We start from the raw sequence: 21,217 nt of genomic DNA on the forward strand, positions 1-21,217 counted from the left end.
GAAGGATTTTGACTGAGTTTTTTTGTTTGTTTCAGGGCGATGCTCAGAAAGGAGAAAGTGGAGAAAGAGGTCCTGGGGTATGTGCAAAATTGGAATGCTCTTCTGACAGGTGATACTGGGACTCTGTGACTGACTGGCTTGACCCTACAATGAAATTGCAAAATTGAATCCTATTTACCTATGCTTTTGAGGACTCAGATAGGCAACCAGACAGATATGATCTCAGCAGTAGAAATATGGGGAGAAAATATTCTAATCAACAAAGTAATGATAGGACCTATGACACTTCCTAATGCCCAACTAAACTATTTATGAAAAACTCAAATGACAAAGGCACTTTGCTCTATTTCTTCTGGGTATTTCCTTTGTTTAATGATTAAAAAATAAGCTAGAATTTTAAAAGTGTAAGAATCATATGGTCTGAAACATGCCTTCATCAATTCAGTTCTGCTGACAAAAATAACTTTATCATTCTGTTTGGTTTTTTGAGATTGCTTGGGAAATAATTATGGTGCATTAAAACATTTTTAATTATGTCTTCTAGGGCATTCAGTAAGGATAGCAAATAGTGACACAGTGACAAGCAGGGTTTGTGTTGTGTTGCTCCTTTTTGTTTATCCCCATGGTTACAGTAAACAGTCAGTCACAGAATCAGAACCAAAGTTTTAAGGAGCTGGTCTCGTAGAGTTCTTAATTAGCCTCATGGAAGCATCTGACAGAAAGTTCGATGCCCTTGATAGGAGTTTGTTGAGAACTTCTGCTACCTGTTCTGGGAGCACGACTTACCTGTCTTGTAGATTCCCAGTGCTGGATTTCTCTAGATGACTTGAGGTGAGGTGAAACACTCATGAGCTGTGAATGTGAAAGGGACTGGGAGTGGAGGCAAAGAGAAGAGAGAAAACTAAGATGATTATAAAAACTTGACCCTGTTAAAAACTTGAAATGTGGTGGACTAGAAATCAAAACCTTTTTATTCCTAGAAATGAGAAAATCAGAAACAAATTTGGCCGAGACTGGAAATGCAATTTGGGATGTTTTAAATTGGAATATTTTAAAGGCAGTGACTAAGAGGCCCTGAGAGGGAAACATACACAAACAAACGAACCCCTGAGGAAGTGACCAACTGATTAAGTGACAGGAATTTCAGAAGAAAACAAGAATATACCATGAACAAAGCAATACTCCTTTGTTTATGTAGAGCTCTGTTGGCTTCTTCCAAAACCTGTTCTTGCCTCTTTCAACATAAATAGCCAAAATTTTAAATGGTTGTGCATTGTAATGGGTAGAGGATATCCCAAGAACTGTGAAATGAGAAGGCTACATATTCTTGGCATGTTAAATGTGGATGATTTTTGCAGGAAATACCAAATTAACTGAGTATAATGTGGTCTTTAACTTTAAGCACCATCTTAAAAATTGAACAATTTATGTGAACAAATATTTCTACACTGGATTAAATTACGCTGTCACTGTGTCTTTGATTAACTTCACCTTCAGCTTCTATTACTAAATACCCATTAATTCAGAAAGAAGTATTGTTTCCTCTCTGAAGTTTCTATTTGGAAATGTTTTACATGAGATGAAAAAATTTTTTGTAGGATTCATGTATAACTGCAGTATTACCTCATTACACTGTTGGTTTCTCCAGCCTGTATTAAACATGTCTTACAATTCTGTTTTCATCCTTGGAAATAGAGTTGTAGAATAATGATGGGAAGGACTTGCTGTTTCTTGGAGATGGCAATTTCTCAGTCCATTTAATACCCAGGATTGTGTCTATTAGAGGGCTTATGGGAAAGACAAAGTGGAAAGGGTTCCTCAGGATTCCCACGAGTGACTCAGAGGACAGCCGAGGTGCTGGCATCTTCACTTAGTGTGAGATAAAAACCAATAACTCAAAGGTCACTGACTCATTAGGGCTGCTAGAGGAACGGTTCATTTCCCTGATGTTATACACTCTAGACGCAGTGTGAAGTGGGGATCACAATGGATGCAGCCATTTACGAATATTCTAAAGGGCATCTTCTCAGCTCATTTCAAAGCAGTCTCTCTAACTGACCCTGAGAAACATTTAGCTGCAGTAGTTTAATAGTTTTAAAGACAATCCAACACTTTGAAAGCACTGTTATTGATCATCATGTCCACATAACTTTCAGTGTACATTCTCTCCTTTGGTTTGGGGCCAAAGGGTAACAAATGGGATTTGAAACAGAAAAATCTGGAACTGAGAATAGACTATAACAGGGAGACGTAAGTTCATTCTTCTCCTTAGTAACGGCACATTCCCAAGCTCAGGGGGATGTAAAGTAGCCTGTGCTTATGTGTGGTCTTCCTTCCAAGACTTGATGATGGGATTTGTTGCACCTTGTATGTGAAAAATATCTATTGCTTCCTCTAATGCTGTTTTCTAACACCTTACTTTACCTTTTGTTTTCTCTTTTTAAACTAGGGAATTCCTGGCTACAAGGGTGACAAGGTAAGTTGGTAACAACCAGTTGAGCAGAATTTTAGAAAGAAAAACATAAACATAGTGTATTATGTACTACTTTTGCCCTTCCTCATTTCCAAGTACACTCTTAAGTCAGTTAGTGTAGACTAATAACCAATTGTAAGATATGGCTATGTGTTGTAGAGATGGAGGCACCCCTAATATTCCAGTACCCCTCTAACTCTGCAAACATGATTTTTTTTTTATTGAAAAACCTGATTTGACAACAACAACAGAAAAGCAACATAGGTTTTCAGATGAAAATTTTCTCCCTGCAAACAAATGCAGGAAAGCTAACATTTGAGTAAGTAGCTGTAGTGTTGCTTGTGTTCTATGAGAACCCAGATTCTGACCATCTCCCATGGGAAAGAGAGGATTGGTTCTGGGTAAGCAATAAAGAACTCTTGGTATAATGAGCTAAGAGCTTGCAGAAGGAGTAGGTTTGACATGTAAACAAAAGGTATAAGTTGGTAGATAATTTCAAGATTATTTTCAAATTACAAACTAGGAAATTAAAGTGCTTTCAAATGAAACTAAAAAGTAGCACTGGGTGCAGAAGTCTGAGAGTACTCAGTGGTTCATTGATACGACTATCCCACAGTTCTGTATGAGCAAGTTTTCTGTCTGAAGTCGGGATATGTTCCTATCATCCATTCTATCCTACAGAGCATGGGCCACAGACCTGGGCAATGGGGTTGCTATTTTAGTGGGTTCTAAGTATCCTTGGCCTCCCCATTTCCCAAGAAGTCAGCAGTTAAGGATTGGTGAATCTTGTGTCATCTTTCTATTTGCTAGACAGAAGCCCAGGAGTTCTTGCAAAATGGCTGAAGCCTGCTAGCTCTCACACAAACCTTTTCATATCAACTACTTCCTGGTTCTGAGAGTGAACCAAGTTGTGGCTGCCTATAGCAGGAGTTGGAATCATGCAGGAATCACTTTTGTGCTGATTGAACTTCAAGGCTTACAGCATCTCTTCTTGTGGAAAGAGTAGACTATAGTGAGTTTGGGGCTTAACAGCCAGATCCTCACCTATCTCAGGCTGGTCTCCAATGTGCTATGTAGTGGGAGATGATCTTGAACTTCCTCCTTCCTCTACTCCCTATGCTGGGGTTACAAGTGTCTTCTGACACTTCAAGTTCATCTGGTGCTGGGGATGTAACCCAGAACTCGAAGCTTACTGGGCCAGCATCCTGTCAATTGAGCTGTATCTCAACGCTTTTTATTTTGTATAAGTACATTTTTCAAGTAGGGAGCTATAACGTTAGTTTGAGAGTTGGATTTGTAACATTCAACTATCTAGAAACATGATATATGGGATTCTGCTTGTACTCTTTGGATCTGGGCCCCACAGACAATAGGGGAGAATCTACACATAGACCTGTAAGTATAGCTCCAGCATTGGTATGCCAAAAGAAGGAGGGTTAATACATCCTGTTTTCTAACACAGCATCTAGAGAAACATGAGCAGCTCAAGATACCAGGTTGACTATGTCTTCTTCTACATGGAACCAAATTAGCACAGGCCTGGGTGATGTACATAACTATCAGATACTCAGGTGGAATAATGGGTATGACAATGTTTTGTAAGCTGTTTTCTGGTACAAAAATGTACAGTGTTATTATAAAAAAGGAAAGAGAAAGATATTAATAAAGTTGATATTTGTGAAAATTTATAAAGTCAATAAATATAAGGTTATCTTATATGTGGTTGAAGAAAATTCATGGATGAGCCTTGATGTAAACAAGTGTGTGTGTGTGTGTGTGTGTGTGTGTGTGTGTGTGTGTGTGTGTGTGTATAATTCCCTCCTGGGGAATTATAGACTTACTGGAAGAGTTCTTTTGCACTTGGAAAATACAAGCTGTCAGAGCAAAGTGGCTCAGATCAGTTGACACTCCAGACCAAGATTCAAGTTGGCTCCTGAGGGACAGGGTTAGAAACCTGCAGCTGGACCAGGGCAGATCTGTTCAAAGCTCTCTGAAGCACTTGCCCACCAGAATTATGTGATTGTGGTCATTCTATGAGCGTTCATGAGCCCAGAAAGAAACAAAACACAAAACAAAACAAAAACTTGCCTTTGCTGAGGCAAATGAAATGGAGACAATATTTTCATTGATAGAAATCTGCCCAGAAAACAAATGCTGTTCCTCAGGACCCTATTGCTAACAAATCTGTCTGGGGACAAATGGAATGTGAATTCTGGCCAAAAGAGTTTTGAGTGTATTTATGGTAGTTTTCTGCTTGATATTTTGGTCATTTTGTTCCCATCCAACATTAGGAAATTAATTGTACTCTAATTGAGACTTCAAGAGCGATTTTTTCCACTTACATTCTGAAATAAATGTTTGACTTGTTCTCAGGGAAAACTCAGTCTTTCCTGGGTCAGTCTGACTCACAGGCTGTGGTGAGAACAGATCACTCTGGAGCAGAGCACAGCTGGCTGTGAGAGCACCACCTTCCTTCCTTCTGCCCAGATGCTAGCTGGCAGGAGCTGGGCAGTGTCCTGTGTGGAGGGTCAGTTGAACACAAGTAAAGCATGGCCCATGGCAGTGTGCCTTGCTGAGCCGTGGGTGACTAATAACATAGATCTGGAAGTCTACCACAGTCAAGTTTGTAGTCATGGAAATGTAGTGTCTCTGAGCTTGCATTCCCTTCAGATGTCTGGGACATGTGTGTAAATACTGACAGGTATATGTTGTGAAGATATGTAGTCATGGAAAGGCTCAGGCACAAACTTTGTGCCCATAACTGGTGGTGACAAGGCCACTTCCTTTCAGCAGTGCTACTCAGTGTGTGGCACACAGCCTGGCAGCCGGTTTAGTTGATATCATGCAATAAGATAAAGCTAGCACAAGAACGTGGATCCATTGTGCTACTAAGTCCAGGACTTCTGCTGTATTTAGTACAATGTAGCATTCTGTATCACAAAGACACTGGGATTTCAGCTATTTATTTTCATAGTTTGGCTTCCTTTAAAGAGATGCAATGTACTGAATTAGATTCTAGTGCAATTTTCGAATGTCGCTGTGCAGTGAGACAGTGGGTAACATGTGCTAGAGCTGCACAAAGACAAAAAGGCACAGCAGAAGCAGGGCTTAAATGAAGGCTCTGGGCTCCTTGCAGCTGGCGTGTAAGCAAGCCACCAACCGCTTCAGTCCAGTGTCCTTGCTTTAGCAAATGGAATTGTTTCGAGGCTCAGAATAAAGACACACATGGAATCATTTTTTAGGTGCTAAAGAGTCTTATTAACAACAGATGTTAACATTTTGAGGAAACTTGAGTCTTTTCTGTCTAATTAGCTGGTATTTTTCAGTTCTAACTACCAGAAGTTTGAAAAGTCTGAGAGAATGGGTTAGTTCTCATTTCTCTTGCACAACTGTAAAACTTGTAAAAAAAAATAATGGCATTTAACATGTTAATTGTGAAAACTATCTTTTGTATGCTATTATACTTTAAATTTGTATGCATTGTAAAATGGTCACATTGATATCAAGAATTTATTACCACACTTATAGTGACAACACTTAAAATTTGTTCTTTTAATAATCAAGAGTAAAGTTGCTATTAGCTACAGCCATCTTACACAATATATCTTTTGTATATATCACTAGATATAAAGTAGACCTTTTGAACTAATTGCTATCAGCTAAGTAAAACCTTGTGTCCTTTGATCAGTCTCAGGAAACCCCCATGTGTTGTGCCTGATAACTGCCATTCTTCTCTCTGCTTCTATGAATCCATCATGTTTAGATTCCACATATAAGTGAAATCATGGGAGTGTTTGTCTTTGCATTGGTTTATTTCATTTAATGTATGTCCTACATTAATCCACATCGTCAGAAACAGGATTTCCTTCCTACAAACCTAGTGGTATTCCATTCTCTCTCTCTCTGTCTCTCTCTCTGTCTCTCTCTCTCTCTCTGTCTCTCTGTCTCTCTCTCTCTTCTCTTAGTGTATCACATTTTCTTGGCTTTTTTGAAACTCAAATGCTCAGTCTATAAAGTTAAACTAACATTTTTCTAAAGCAGTAAATGTCAGGTAATATCAGCAAAATACTGTTATAAACTCTGGAGCATAATTTTAATATTAGTTTTTGTGGCAACATACTAGGCAGATAGTTCAATGGGTATAAAGGTGAAAGCTCTGCAGCATGCTCAACAGTGGACCCATTTCCTTCTGGAGGATTTTGCTAACTTGTCATGACTGCTTCTCCAGACATAATACTGTGCAGTCTTAGGATCTTTCTATTGGTTTTCTACACTAAAGCCATTAACTGATCAAGGTCAGTATTCAGACTGGAGCATGGCATTGTGAAAAATACAGGACTTTCAGTTAAAGGAGAGCTGGGTTCAGATCCTGATCCTATTCTATACTTGCTATATGATTATATATACTATATATCCTAATATATACTGGCAATATGATTGAGGGATGATACTTAAGAGACTTTACATTTTCCTTGTTGTAAGAGCAGAATTATAAAGCCAATTTCATTGATGTATCCTTTGGAATCAGATCACTATACAAAGAGAGGGAAACATGGTAGCTGATAAGTTATTTTCCTTCATATTCCATTTCTCTCTCAAAAAGGACAAGCCCTCATCAGGTGGTACCACCAATTTGAATAACTTTAGAATACATTAGGATACTGTGTGGAGCACTCACCTTGTAAATTACACTAAGATTCTTTTTCTAAAACTTGGAAGACTGACCATATTCTATTTATTTATTTGTAGGGTGAACGAGGAGAATGTGGAAAACCAGGAATGAAAGGTGACAATGTAAGAAGCACGGTTTGAAAAGGTTAACAGTCGTGATCCCTTTTGGCCTGAGTTTCCTTAAGAAAAAATTCCTGGGATGAATTATGTGGGTCTCTCCTTGAGATGTACTTCAGTTTTCCCCTCTGAAATATGTAAAAACTGAAGTAAACATGAAGTAAAGACACAAAACATGAAGTAGAAAAGCAAAGAAGAATTCATAACTGTGATAATGAATTCCCCCCAAGGCCATTAAGGCCATTTAGTGACATCCCAGTCTTTGAGATCAGTCCTCTTGAGCATTATGGTAGGAAGAACAGCCAGCAAGTCAATGCAAGGTGTAGTTGGGTACACTGGAATGGCCTTCTGATGCAGCTTCACACAGAAGAATGACAAATGCTCTGAAGTTAGTGAAATTATAGGCAGCACATGGCAGAACTAGACACAAGGGTTTGAAATTTAGGGAATGCAGCAAGACATAAGCAATAATATAGCTGTTTACCTTAGTTCAATATAAATACGGGTAAGGAACTTAAACTAGAGACATATTCAACTTTGCATGCTAAAGACTTCCTTAATAGATCTGAACTACACAGACAGTGTATCAAAAAAAATATAATTATAAATGATCCTAAAGGCTTAGAATAAACATAGTGACCATTCTAGTTAAGAACTGTTGACTATGAAGGCTAACAAGATAAGGAAATATAGAACATCTGTGTTATATGAATGGATGGAAGTGACAAGAGAAAACAGGCAGAGGTTGAGGAGGAGGAAAAAAAATGATGATCCTGGCTTGTTAAATCAAATTCTTTAAATAGCTTGATTTTTCCTGGACGCTGATAAACGACTCCAGAGCTGTAGACAGGCAGATCTGCAGAATATAGGCTTGGTGATTATTTCTGGGGAAATCAAAGTGAGACAAGGAAAACAATCAAATGAGGGAAGTTTTTAAGTACAGAAGGAAGAATCCATGGAATAGAAAAGTGATGAAAGCCAAATCCTTGGGGAAGTATTAGGATATTAAAAAGTTGACAAATAACTAATATGTTTCATTGACTAAGTTGCATTATTTTCTGTGCCAAAAAGAAAAATGCTACTAATTTATAAGATCTGATCCATTTCAAGTGTATCTCAATGTTAAGATATAAAAACATAAATATATATGTATATATATACATATATATATATATAGGGTTCATAAAATATGGCACCCTTGATATGATGCATTCACACAAACTTATTAAAAATGTGTGAAAACATTAAGAGACAAAAAGAAACATAAATGAGAAAACCATCCAAATATTCCTGCATTTAGAGAAGTGGAATTAAGACATTACTATCATTTTACACATCAAATCTGAAAACAGCAAGGGAATAAATGATACTTAAACTTGATTAATGTCCCATAAGACTATATATATATATATATATATATATATATATATATATATATATATGGTTTTGGATACAGGTAATGACCACGGCCAATAAATTTTATTTATAAAGTTTCTTCCTTTCCATATATACATGATAGACAAAGGATGACAGACCCTTCTGTTGTCTCTGCTTTAGTAGTCATCTTCTAGAATCCTTAGCGATGAATCAGAATAGGACAAAGATGTAAACATACACATCAATTCTAAGGTTATTTAAAATAGCATTAGTCAGAAACACTTTAATGCCAAAACTAGGGCACAATTAACAAATTATGGCAGGTCCTGATTCTTAACAAATAACTTGAAAAAAGACTGAAAGCTTGGAAAAGGCAATCTAGACTGCATTGTAGTTACACAAAATAAATTGTAAATGTATTTTGAGACATGGGACATATTGAAATAATTTGAAAGGTCATTGACTGAAAAGAGTGGTTTGTCACATTCCAAGTTGGAGAGAGGAGCAATCTAGTCATCAAGCAGGCTCATTGCGGCTTTAACAACATTGGTTTGCTGGAAGGAAACGATGTTCCACTAACTATAGGAGTTTCTACACTTAATAGAAAGTTCTAAGGATCATTGTGAAGCAAGTCCCTTCCTTTGAACCAAATATCAACCTATAGGCTAAACAATGACATGTTAAGCTGGATTTTCTTGGAGTTTATTTATTGAGGCCAAGTTTGACTCTGAGGTCTCTTGCTACTTAGGGTCATTAGGATCGTTTCAGTTCATTCTCTGATGTCTGAAGAAGCAGGGAAGAGTGAATGTCACCCAGAACATGCATTTTAATCTAAAATCTTTGCTTTGTGGAGAGGGATAATTAAAGATACTTACCATTCATATTACCCCACAGGGACCTCCAGGGCCATATGGACCGAAGGGACCCAGAGGAATTCAGGTAAGGAGGTGAAAAGACAATCCAAGTTTAAACTAAATTAACTTTGGGAGCTTTGAGTAACAAACAACAACAAAGCAAAAACAACAACTACCCCCTTGGCCCATTTGCACCATCTTTAATTAAATCAGAGTGTCTAGGAATTGGAGCCAGGCATCAGTATTTTATAAAGGCTCCTGGATGATTCCCCGCATGTAACCAAGTTTGGAAACCACTTTACTGATTTTTTGATTAACTTGGCTCTCTAAAGACAGGCATCAATAGGTATCTCATGAATACACTTGATTACTCCATCTAGTGAATAGGTAAGGAAATGAAAAATAATTTACATGGAGAAAGTCAGGTAAGTACGATAAAGAAGTAGTTATTGCTTCTATAATGTAGTTATAAGAGTTGTACTTTTTTCTAAATTTATTTATCTAAATATTTATATTATTCCCTTCAATGCAAGTAGTCAATTCTTGAAAATATAGAATGACTCTACAACTTAGTTATATATTGTGGACCCCAGAAAATAATTTGCATCAATTTTCTCAGAGAAGGCACTAGTCTCTTCTAAAGTAACAATGGATGTAGATAAGTTTGAAGAAGTAATTGCAGCATTGTAAAAACTCTACTGAAGGTCTAGAGATACAGCTCAGTGGTTATCAGGCAAGCACAAAGCCCTGGCCTTAATCCTTGGCACCATTGGTGGCGCACGCCTTTAATCCCAGCACTCCGGAGGCAGAGGCAGGCGGATCTCTGTGAGTTCGAGGCCAGCCTGGTCTCCAGAGCAAGTGCCAGGATAGGCTCCAAAGCTACACAGAGAAACCTTGTCTCAAAAAAACAAAAATAAATGAATAAATATAACAAAACAAGAACAAAAATCAAGCCAACAAAAGGCCCCTCCCCAGATAGGTTGAAAATTTTGTTTTTCTTTTTCTTTTCTTTCTTTTTTTTTTTTTCAGAGCCTCACAGTCAGGCTACTGACACTAGGATCCCCGGGAACCCTAAGAAATTGCTTGTTCTTTCTTGGTTGACCTTGTAGTTTGGCACAAAAACTAATTCATGGTTTTCATCTTGGAGCAGGGCATTGGTGGACCTCCAGGGGATCCAGGCCCTAAGGGATTTCAAGGAAATAAGGTAATCTTTTCCCTAATTTTGAGATGGGAAGAGTGCCATTCCCTGGTGCACTGTGCTACTGTGAGTTTTATTAGACAGGAATCAGTTAATTCTTTGAAAAGTGCCTCTGGAAATACTTAGTAACCTGCAGGAGTCTGCACAGGGTCAAACTCAAGAACATACAGAGAAGCAGTGGTAGGCATTCATCATTTACTACTATATTATTCAGGGGCATTATTAACTATGAGGAATCACCCAGCACTGTTGATATGCCCCTGTCTTACTCTTGATGCCTGGTATTTATGACTCCCTGGGAACTGAAAAGCAGTACCATGCAGCAGGACTCCAGCCATTCCATTTTCCTCCTAGTAACCATCTTCACATACAGTTTATTAGAGCATAGGATTTATGGCTGGCATAAAAACAGAAACCAGCAATCTCAACCCTCAGTACCGTGTTTGTGACAACATCCCATAGATCATCCAGTATGACAGAGGGGAGGGGTGGAAGAAGAGCCAAACAGCATCCAAAGATTCTCTAAACGGGAGGGTGCTGAAGTACCTGGTTATAGGACTTTCTTTTCCTGTATGTCTGGTCACTTATTGCCTGAAAACAACGCTTCTATTTCCTTTTCAATGATTAGTAAACTTCATAGATGTGATAAATATCCAGTAACAGATCCACAGATGTAGTGAAGGGAGTTGTGTGGAAGGTGCCATCTTCCATTGACCCTCAATAAAGGTCATCTTTTGAAGATGATGTTAACTTTAAGTTATAGAGGGCAGTTGGGCTACTTGAGCGTTAATTCTCCTGTGGGTGGGAAGGGAGTGACGAGTATGTATTTTTAATGAGATAATGACAATCTGAGATTTCCCAGGCCACTTTTAATTGGCAAATTAAAATAGAATGGGCCTCTCAGCAGGAGCAGGCTTGAGCTTCATCTAGGGAAATGTCTTTTCCAGTCTTTGCCTATGATTAATTCTCTCTGGGGAAAGAAACGGCTCTGTTGAATACTGAGTAGTTTTCATAAAATTGCTTCAGCTGTAGGTAATATCCTGCCAAGAGAAAAACCATACACATCTTGACAGTACATACATATTTCTAGGAATCGTTGGTCAAGCAAGATGCTAATTCTTACATTTGTAAAACAGAGGCTTAAACTAGGGTGTCAGGGCAATGGTTTGTAACAGTGACAGAGACACAGAAGGGATGAGCCCTAAAGAATGTGAGGATTGTGCTGTCTTCTTCTCATTTTGGAAAGGAGAACTAGGCTTAGAGGTGACTGGTCATATGAGGCAGAGGCGCGGGGGGGGGGGGGGGGGGGCTCTGAGCTCCACAGGGGACTAAGAAGGAGGGAACAATGAGGGTGGTGGTGAAGATGACTGTGGCAGTCAGGGTGTGTGGAGACAGGCCCATAAAGAGCTATTATTATCTCAAGTGCTGGGATTTAAGGCACGAACCTCCACTGCCCAGCCCATCACTTTAGACAATCTACTTAGGTTTTTTGCTTGTTTGTTCATTGTTTTTTTTTTTTTAAGAAATAAACCATTTTTCACAAACTTTAGATTTTGAATTCCAGCAATATCCTGAATTTTAATAAATGAGACTTCTTTCTGGAGAGGGATGATTATAATGGAAAGAATAGCTCTGTGCTTAGTTATCAAGAAGGGAATCATCTTCCCAACTATATTTGATGATTTCATCAAATTTCATCTTTAGAACATTTTCATCTTAAGAAACATTTTTATTTTTTATTTGGGGGTATTGTTTTTATATAGTGAGGTTGTTTTTGAGTCAGGGCATTACACAACCTTGGTTGACCTAGACCTTACTATATAGACTGGGGAGGACTTGAACTCATAGAGATCCACCTGCCTCTGCTTGCCAAGTTCTGGGACTAAAGATGTGTGCCCTTCAGACACATTTTTAAGTTAAAAAATTGCAATTGAAATTTAGTTGTGATAAGTTATACATGGCATAAAATTACTTAGAATTTCTTTTCTTCCATCCCCCCTCTCCTTTTCCCCTCACTGCATTTTTCTGCTCTTCCCCGTGTTCTCATCCCCTTTTCCCTCCCTCTCCACTATTGCTATTATTATTATTATTATTGTTGTTGTTGTTGTTGTTGTTATTATTGACAGGGACTTACTCTGAAGCCCAGGTTGCCCATGAACTCAAATCCCCCTGCCTCTAACACAAAGTTGGCAGCCAATTAATAGTTGCTAATTTCAGCCAGACTCAAAATTCTAGCCACTCTGGTGGAAGACCACAACACCAGTTTAGGCAACTTAGTCAGACTTTGTCTCAAAATTTAAATAAATAAAACAAAAGGAAAGTGAGAGAACTTGGCTATAGTTCAGTGGTAGAGTACTTATTTAGTATGTAAGGCCCTGGTTTAAATCCCCAACACACACACACACACACACACACACACACACACACACACACACACACTCGAGCTTAGACAATTCTAGGGAATAATTTGGGTATTATTTGGAAACTTTGAGGTAGAAATGAGTTTCCCTGTCTATCTTTAGTTATATTTCTCATTTCAGGTAATAAATTTAGTGGTCTCTCCTCCTCCTCCTTCTCCTCCTTATCTTTCTCCTCCTCCTTCTCCTCCCCCCCTCCCCCCCTCCTCCCCCTCCTCCCTCTCCTCCTCCCCTTCCTCCTCCTCCCCCTCCTCCTCCCCTTCCTCCTCTCTCCCTCTCCTCCTTCTTTCCTCTTCCTCTTCCCCTCCTTCTTCTACTTCTGATTCCTTTCTATTTTTTCATGTTCTGACTGTGTGCCTATATGTATGTATATCCACTGTGTACATGCCTTGTGCCTGCAGAGGTCAGAAGAGAACATAAAATACCTTGGAACTGGAGTTCCGTACAGGTAGTTGTGAGATACCATGTGGATGCTTGGAACTGAAGAGTCCTCTGGAAGAGTAGCAAGCGCTCTAAAAAGCTGGTCCATCTCTCTAGGGCTTAGTCTCCTAATCTTTTGAAATTATTAGTGCTTTCTTGTGATTTTTAATATTTTGGAGCCTGTTATTCAGAGGTATGCCACACTGATCATTGGCTAATGTTTTTTTTTTCAATTTATACATTTGTGAGTATATTGTCTTAAGAAAAAGATTTGGGGGAGCAATCCCATCTTGCCTCTTAGGACGTGCTTCTAAATTGTAAATATGCAATAAACTGTTTTGTTCTTCAGTCTGAAATCATGTTATATTGAATATTATGTTGATTTCTTTCTTATCACAAACATTTTTAAGAAATTTCGGTTGAAATTTATTTTAAAAAATCTCTAAATTTCAAGCAGTCTGTATTTTTTCTAATGGGCTCAGGCAAGATTATTTATTCTCACACGTCTATAATCATGGCTAACATTATTGTACATTTCTTATGTGATGTGTACAGTTTTTACTATGCTGACAATATTGCCTCCTGAGGCATGGTTTATTCTTATCACCACTATACAAATTAAGCTTCTGAGGTTCCAAAAATGTAAGCAATGCTCTCAGGTCTTTGGAGCCAGAAAACATCAGCACCCAGGGATAGTCTGCTTTTATTCATTCTATGCTATTACCCTCCTTCAGGAAAAAAAATGCTGAATTTCTAGAACATTTGGCTGAGACCAAGGTGTTTCTTATAGTCAACATGGAAATTGTGTTTATCTCCTCTCATAGGCCATTCTGATTGTGAGAAACATTTTGTTGAGAGGGCATTTCTTTTTGTTTATAATGCTCACATGAAATCACAGGAAAGAGAAAAAGAAAGTATTCCAACTATATTTTGAAGTACCCTTGTCTCCATCAGACCAAAACAGAAATTGTACACTTCCAACATTTGCAAAGATTCTGAGAGTGTTTCTAGCCTTCCTATGAGTTTGAGTTTATGAATGGTGTTGCTTGTGAACTACAATCACTCTTTGTTGTTCTGGGATTCGATTTTCTTCATCAAAGGTCTCCTGAACCCAGTGGCCAAAGAACAAAAAAGAAAAAAAAATAGCATGTGCTAAATCAGGAAAAATGTGCCTCTGGCCCAGTTTCACCAATCATTTCTGCCATTAATACTTTCCACATGGAAATTAACTGCTATTCTGCCTGAATGCTCTTGTTGCCATAGCAACAAAAATAGATGTTTCTTAGAAGGAAGCCTTGGTTCAGAGGCCTCAGGCTTTCCCACTCACATGGATCATGTAATAACACTAGAAGAACATTCCAGCAGTCTTTGAAATCATTAGAAGTATAATTATGGAAGTGCCCGAAACACCTTATTACTGGGACCAAGCTGAATTTGTAACTCAGGAGAGACTGGAGTCCTAGGGACACAGCATTGTCAACTTTCCCAAGGCCACTGTGGTTGGCCTAGGCTGTAACCAACAGGGCCCTTCACTAGCTAGCTAGAATGTGTCAAGATGGGGAGGCCTTTCAAATTTGTAAATAATTCTGAATAAACAAACACAGTGGGGAATACAAGACTAAATAAGCCATTCTTTCTGGATCTTGAGACTTCTCTGAGGTTATTTTAAAGGGGTATTTATTTTTCAAATCTCACGCTCTAATACTCTATCTAAGGAGAAGGACTGCATTATGGCATTGTATGAAGCTATCTGTGACACTTGAAGGTGCCCACAGAAGAGCCTGGAGATCAGGGCCCAAAGAACACAGGTGACCGACATATCTGGTGCCTCTCCCAAGAAAAAGTACCATATGTACCTCAAACTATTGGAATAGGTGATATTAGTACCATATCACACAAACTTATCTTCTGAGGTGTTATCTTCCATATTTCTCCTTGCATTGTTCTAGAATATCCACATTATTTCTTAAGAGACCTTTTTCTTAGGGTTTTCTTCTTTCTCTTTAGGTTCAATTATAAGAAACACTAAGTACTCTCTTACATAGGAGACTTCAACTTTATGTTCACTTTAGCTTCAGAGGTACTAAGAAAACTCAGAGAAATTAGGAGGGGGCAGGGAGTGGTGCAGGGAATTTCATGACTGCCTGGAACAGCCAATTATTTTTCTAACATTATAACCTGGCCTGAATGGGATAGGGTTCATCAATAACTTCCTGGGAACTAAAGCATTCTTCATATTTGCATGTTCTCCTCAAAGTGGTAAGAGGATGTATGACTTAGAGTCATATGTATGACTTAGAGTTTCATGTTTTCTATAATGTTAGTATTTTACTGGGATAGAAATATTACTACTGAAGACACAGCAGTTTTAAAATGCATTGCTTTTGGCTACTATTAAAATACTTCATTTGGCTCAAAGTTAGTGTAGTGGGCTTTAGGACAGTGGTTCTCAACCTATGGGTCTCACCCCGTTAGCATCCCTCTATCTCTGAAAATATTTACATTAAGATTCATAACGGTAGCAAAATAACAGTAGCAATGAAAATAATTTTATTGTTGGGGTCACTACAACATGAGGAACTGTGTTAAAGGGCTGCAGCATTAGGAAGGTTGGGAACTACTGCTCTAGGAGGTTAATCTACTAAACGTGATTAATATTTCCAGTTGTGGTTTGGAAATAGTTGAATACCACAATAAGAAAAACGTAAAGAATTTTAGATTTCTCTTCAAACAACCTACCAACTATGGCTTGTAACATGATATGTAATCTCTTATGACTTGATGGGAGGTAAGTTAGATACAGCTTTTGTAGTGTCTGCAATTCTTGGCAAAAATGATTTATCAAGAGAGGTTGCAGATTCACAATCCTCTAAGCCCAATGGTTGTATTTTGGGCTTTGTGGAAAGTAGTTTTAAAACAGCACTTGAACATAGCAGCTTCAATATTGTTCTACCTGACAATTCTCCTGATGGACTGACAATTCTATACTAGACTGTGACGAATCAGTGCATAGGAAAATATTCTAATTTTCATTATAAGATTTGTTAAATGAATAATACTGATGAAATTTTGAGACTCTTTTGCTATCAGAGATATCGAAGTCTAAATATTATTTCTGGGGGAAAGGGAAAGAATTGTTAGTAATTCAGCAATTCCTGATGTGGAAAGAGCTTTGACTTGCATGAACATCTGTTCACCAGGAATTTAAGCAAGCTTATTAGTTTATCTGACATGAGACAATTAATAGTGACAACTTGAAAGGGTTGCCAAACATGTGGGATGTCAGCCAGTGACTTCAAGGCAGATGATTTCCATGCCCAGATCTCTATGACTCCAGCAGCTGAGTGCATGCATGTGCATGTGTGTCTATGTGGTGAGAGCCTGCCAACACAGAAGCTCTTATGAGCCAAAAACACAAAAAGGCGCGACAACACTTCCCAGGACATTGCTGTGTGTGACTCTTACACCTAGTTAGATAGGGTACTAGACAGAACAGACCCAGTCACGTGCTCAGAGGAATGACACAGTTTTTATAATTGTATCAGTGTCATTAATTCAAGTACATTGCAATAGCAATTTTTCTGGGGGAAGTTGTTCATTCTAAGGATAAGACATTCTATTAAAACTGTAAAGTGCATATAACCTAATATAAATTGAACTGTTGAGGAAAATTCATTGGAATTCAACATGCTAACAATGTTATTTAAGAGGTACTATTATTTATGCTTCAATTTTTTAAAAATCATTTCAGTGAACTCTGTGTCAACCAAACAGAACTTACTCCTTCTAACCTCCAAGCATGCCTTTTAAAGAAATACATCACATTGTCAAATTGATGACCCCTTTCTATAAATCAGTGGTTTTGTTGCTACAGGAATGGAAGGTGTTCAACTTGAATATTTTCCAGCAACTTACTTTGTTCAGGAGAAACCTACACTGTCCATCAGAGACACAGTTCTAAAAATCTCTCTTGAGCGGCTTCTACCAGTCTTTCATTTTAGTAAAAGTGACATTCACTTCTCTAATTTTTGTTTGGGTGAGGGAGCATGACTTTACAACCAGATCACCTTGCATTTCTGCCTGACTAACATGGTCAAACAGTGACAACCCATGCTACAGTTATTGAAATTGAGCGATACTGTTATTTGTATTTTTCACCAGTTCTTTGCTTTCATAGATTGTTTTCTTTAGAAAACACAAATGGATAAATGTGTGGACTGTGGTCAAGTAGATGCTGAATATATTTAAAATTGGAAATTTGAAATAATGATGGTTCCACAGTTAGTACAGCTTGTTAATTATGAGTTTATATGTAGAGTTACATTATGTAATCACATTATTGCAAAGTATAATTTACATTAATTTTATCACTGATAAAATCACCTTGATGCTGTAGACCTTAAGTACCTGAAATGGAATGTGAGTTGGTTTATTTAAGTACTCTTTCCTCTTGGCTTACGTCTTACCATATTTATCTTGCCTTCCTCTGAAAAATCTTCAGTCAGTCGTGAATATATTATAACTCTGACATTTGTGCTTTTCATCGTATTCCAAAACTAAATGAGTTTTAAATTCTTTAAAAATTAGAAGTGTGTGACTTTAAGAGGTAGTTGGATATGGTAGGTGAGGGCACAGTCTCTGATGCCAAACTGTGAGGTTAACAGCAGTGGGGGGTTTATTAGCTGTGCAATTTGGCATGCTGATTTACTTCCCCATGACTCAGCTTTGTTATCCATATTCTGGGTTGATCAAAGTTGTTGTGAGGACCCGATGAACTAATATACGAAAAACATTCCACATAGCATCTGTCTCAGAGTGAATCCCACATGTGTTGCCAAGTTTTCTCAAGCAATTGAAAACTTTTGAAAGCCTTCCTCATAGCATCAGAAGTCTATACCACGGTTCTTCTCCAAAGTCAGCCTTTATCACACAAAACTTTCTCTGGAACAAGAGAAAGTAGGAGCTTGAAATGGAGAACAATTCAAATGTACTCAACCAATATTGACTTCCTTGTGCCTTGCTTCCTCCTTGGCTTTTAAAAAAAAGTGTGTGTGTGTGTGTGGGGGGGGGGGTTCTTGACTTTTCCCTAAGCCTCTGCACAGGCTCTACAGTTAAGTTTCTGTTGAGAATGCAACCTGGTCACATTTGAACCATTTTTCACACAGAAAAGTTATCCTTTTCTGTTTTGAAAGCATGAGAACATTTGTCACAAATTAGTGTCACTTGTATCTCAGAAGTGACTCAAAGACGTTGTCCAAACCACTTTTCAATGGTGAAAGGGGCCTAATGGAGGATTACATTGTTGATAATTGTATTGAGTTTTGATGATTTGGGCAGCCCCTTGATCAGGTGTTCTCAACCTTCCCAATGCTGCAACCCTTTAGTACAGTTCCTCATGTTGTGCTGACCCCAACCATAAAATTATTTTCATTGCTACTTCATAACTGTAATTTTGTTACAGTTCTGAGTTATAAAGTAAATATCTGTGTTTTCTGAAAGTCTTAGGTGACATCTGTGAAAGGGTCATTTGACCCCAAAAGGGTCGTGGCCTATCGGTTGAGAACCACTGCCTTACATTGTTTATTGTTTTAGAAAGGAAGAGTTATTTTAGAGTCAGTTATAGGTACATAAGTGTTGGGTTTTCTTTGGCTGAACTTTCCTGAGATGTAAGCTTAGGCTCTTTATTGTGATCTCATTATTCTTCTAGCTATAAAAAAAAAAAAAAAAACTGTTAATTGTGTCTTTGTGAGTTCAAAGGAATTGTGGTATATCCACTTGATATCATTATGCATTAATAATGTATATATCTAAACCAGATGCCTTTATTGCAAACCTAAGTAACTCCAAAGGAGAATTCCCAGACCAACAGTTTCTCCCAGATCTGACCAGGAATCCATACAATTTCTGCTCCCTTGCTGATGCTCAGTAAATGCCCGATGCTTAGGAGTCTGCATGAATAACTATAATTAGCTAAGGGGAGCAATCAAAGGGGAGCAAAATCTCATATATCCTGTTCTCAGACTGGTAGTGGGGGCTTGGGATCACATTAACACACTAGAAATACAGAGTTCCAGAAAAACAGTGCTCTCATTATTGCAGTGAATGTCCATCAGAGAATTCTCCTCTAAGCACGGTGCTTGAAATATGATCTGAATATGATGTTACCCTCAAGATAGAGGAGGAAGCGTGTCCTAGGATCTAAGATTTCATGACAGAAAGGAACAGGTCCTGCACAAGGGACTGAATGAAGGCCATTGCTACTAAAGCAAAGCGGTGATTGCTACAGGACTACAAAGCCTCTAGTACCATGTTATGGAGCGCCTTGCATGGAGCTCTGTTTTATTGTGCTGGCAAAGGGAAATGCCTCAAAGGTTTTTTTTCAGGTTACAATAAAAAGGGAAAGATTTCTCTGTTAGCATGGAGGAAGCAGATTGGAGGGTACTAGAGTTGTAGGTTGCCTACTAAGGATGCTGCCGTGGTTTGAACAAAAGATATTAACCTGGTGTGTATTGTAGAGCTGGATGAATTCAGGAAAGATTTTTAGAAGCATGTCTACAGGTGTCTATATACATTTTACATGGATGCTTCCTGGGTTCTGTTTTGACATAAGAGGGATGGACTGTAGAGATATCACATAGACGGAGAATACTAGAAGATAACTAGGTCTAGGAGAGAAATGCCCTTAGTCTGTATTTAGAAATGGCCAGTCCCTTTTGCAATTCTGTTTCTCAAATTTCCCTGAAGACGTTTTTGTAGGTTTCTAGGGCACATACGATTATTGGTACTGTCCATGGTTCTGAATCAGGTCTCTGGCCTTTTTAGTCTTTCCAAAACTCATAGGCATATGAAGTTTTTGAGCACTTGGAATGTGCTTTATACAATTGGAATTTCTTCAAAGACAGCACTGAAATAGTGAAGAACATAATCATTAATACTTTAAAGCAGTGATAACATACTAAAATAGTATTTCAGGTAACAAGTAATACTTTGGTTAATTATAGTTCATTTATTTTTATTTACTGCCTTAATGCTGCAACTAGAAAATTTAAAATTATATTTGGGACTTGTTTATAATTTACACTTGGCACTGCTGCTCTTAACAAGGATCCTATTGTCACCTTATTGTCACCCTATTCCTAGCTCCTTGAGCCTACCAAACTTCTTGCTGTCCAAAGAACATCTCATATCCTTTTTTTCCTCTTCTCATTTTTTGTTGCTTTTTTTTGTACTGGAGTAGATAAAATTATTATGTCTTTGTTCATCTCAAATATCTCCCCTGTTGTAATAAACTTTCAGAACTCCTTGGGGCAGAATTAAACATTTCTTTCTAAGAGATGTACATGTTCTGTTAGCATCTCTATTCTAGCTAATCCACATGCTTGTGTTTATTTTCTCACTCCTTTGTCTCTCCAGACAGACTATAAACATCTGCAAAGTGTGGATGTAACATGAATCATGATTCACTGATATTCAATTACAGGCATAGTTTGCTGTTCACCAGATATTTGTTGAGCGCCAGACCTTGTAGTAAGTTGGTCAATAAAGCCCCAGTGAATAACAATTGGATTTTCACATAATAAACAGCTGCAGTATATGCTTGGATATGACTTGGAAATTTTACAGGAAACATTTTGAATCTTCTCAGCAGCCCTGTGAAATATGTAGGATCATCCTTGTTTTTCAATTTGTA

At 38.1% G+C, this 21,217-nt stretch overlaps 1 protein-coding gene across 1 annotated transcript in view; it reads left to right on the forward strand.

The window, feature by feature from the left end:
* Col28a1 (collagen type XXVIII alpha 1 chain) overlaps nt 1-21,217 on the forward strand; it is a 155,909-nt gene that overhangs the window by 10,704 nt on the left and 123,988 nt on the right. The window contains exons 6-10 of the mRNA XM_035450390.1: nt 36-77; nt 2,450-2,476; nt 7,223-7,267; nt 9,533-9,577; nt 10,643-10,696. Coding sequence (XP_035306281.1) covers nt 36-77; nt 2,450-2,476; nt 7,223-7,267; nt 9,533-9,577; nt 10,643-10,696 — 213 coding nt within the window. The remainder of the gene's footprint in view (nt 1-35; nt 78-2,449; nt 2,477-7,222; nt 7,268-9,532; nt 9,578-10,642; nt 10,697-21,217) is intronic.

Source organism: Cricetulus griseus (assembly GCF_003668045.3).
Source record: "Cricetulus griseus strain 17A/GY chromosome 1 unlocalized genomic scaffold, alternate assembly CriGri-PICRH-1.0 chr1_0, whole genome shotgun sequence".
Classification (NCBI taxonomy): Eukaryota; Metazoa; Chordata; class Mammalia; order Rodentia; family Cricetidae; genus Cricetulus; species Cricetulus griseus.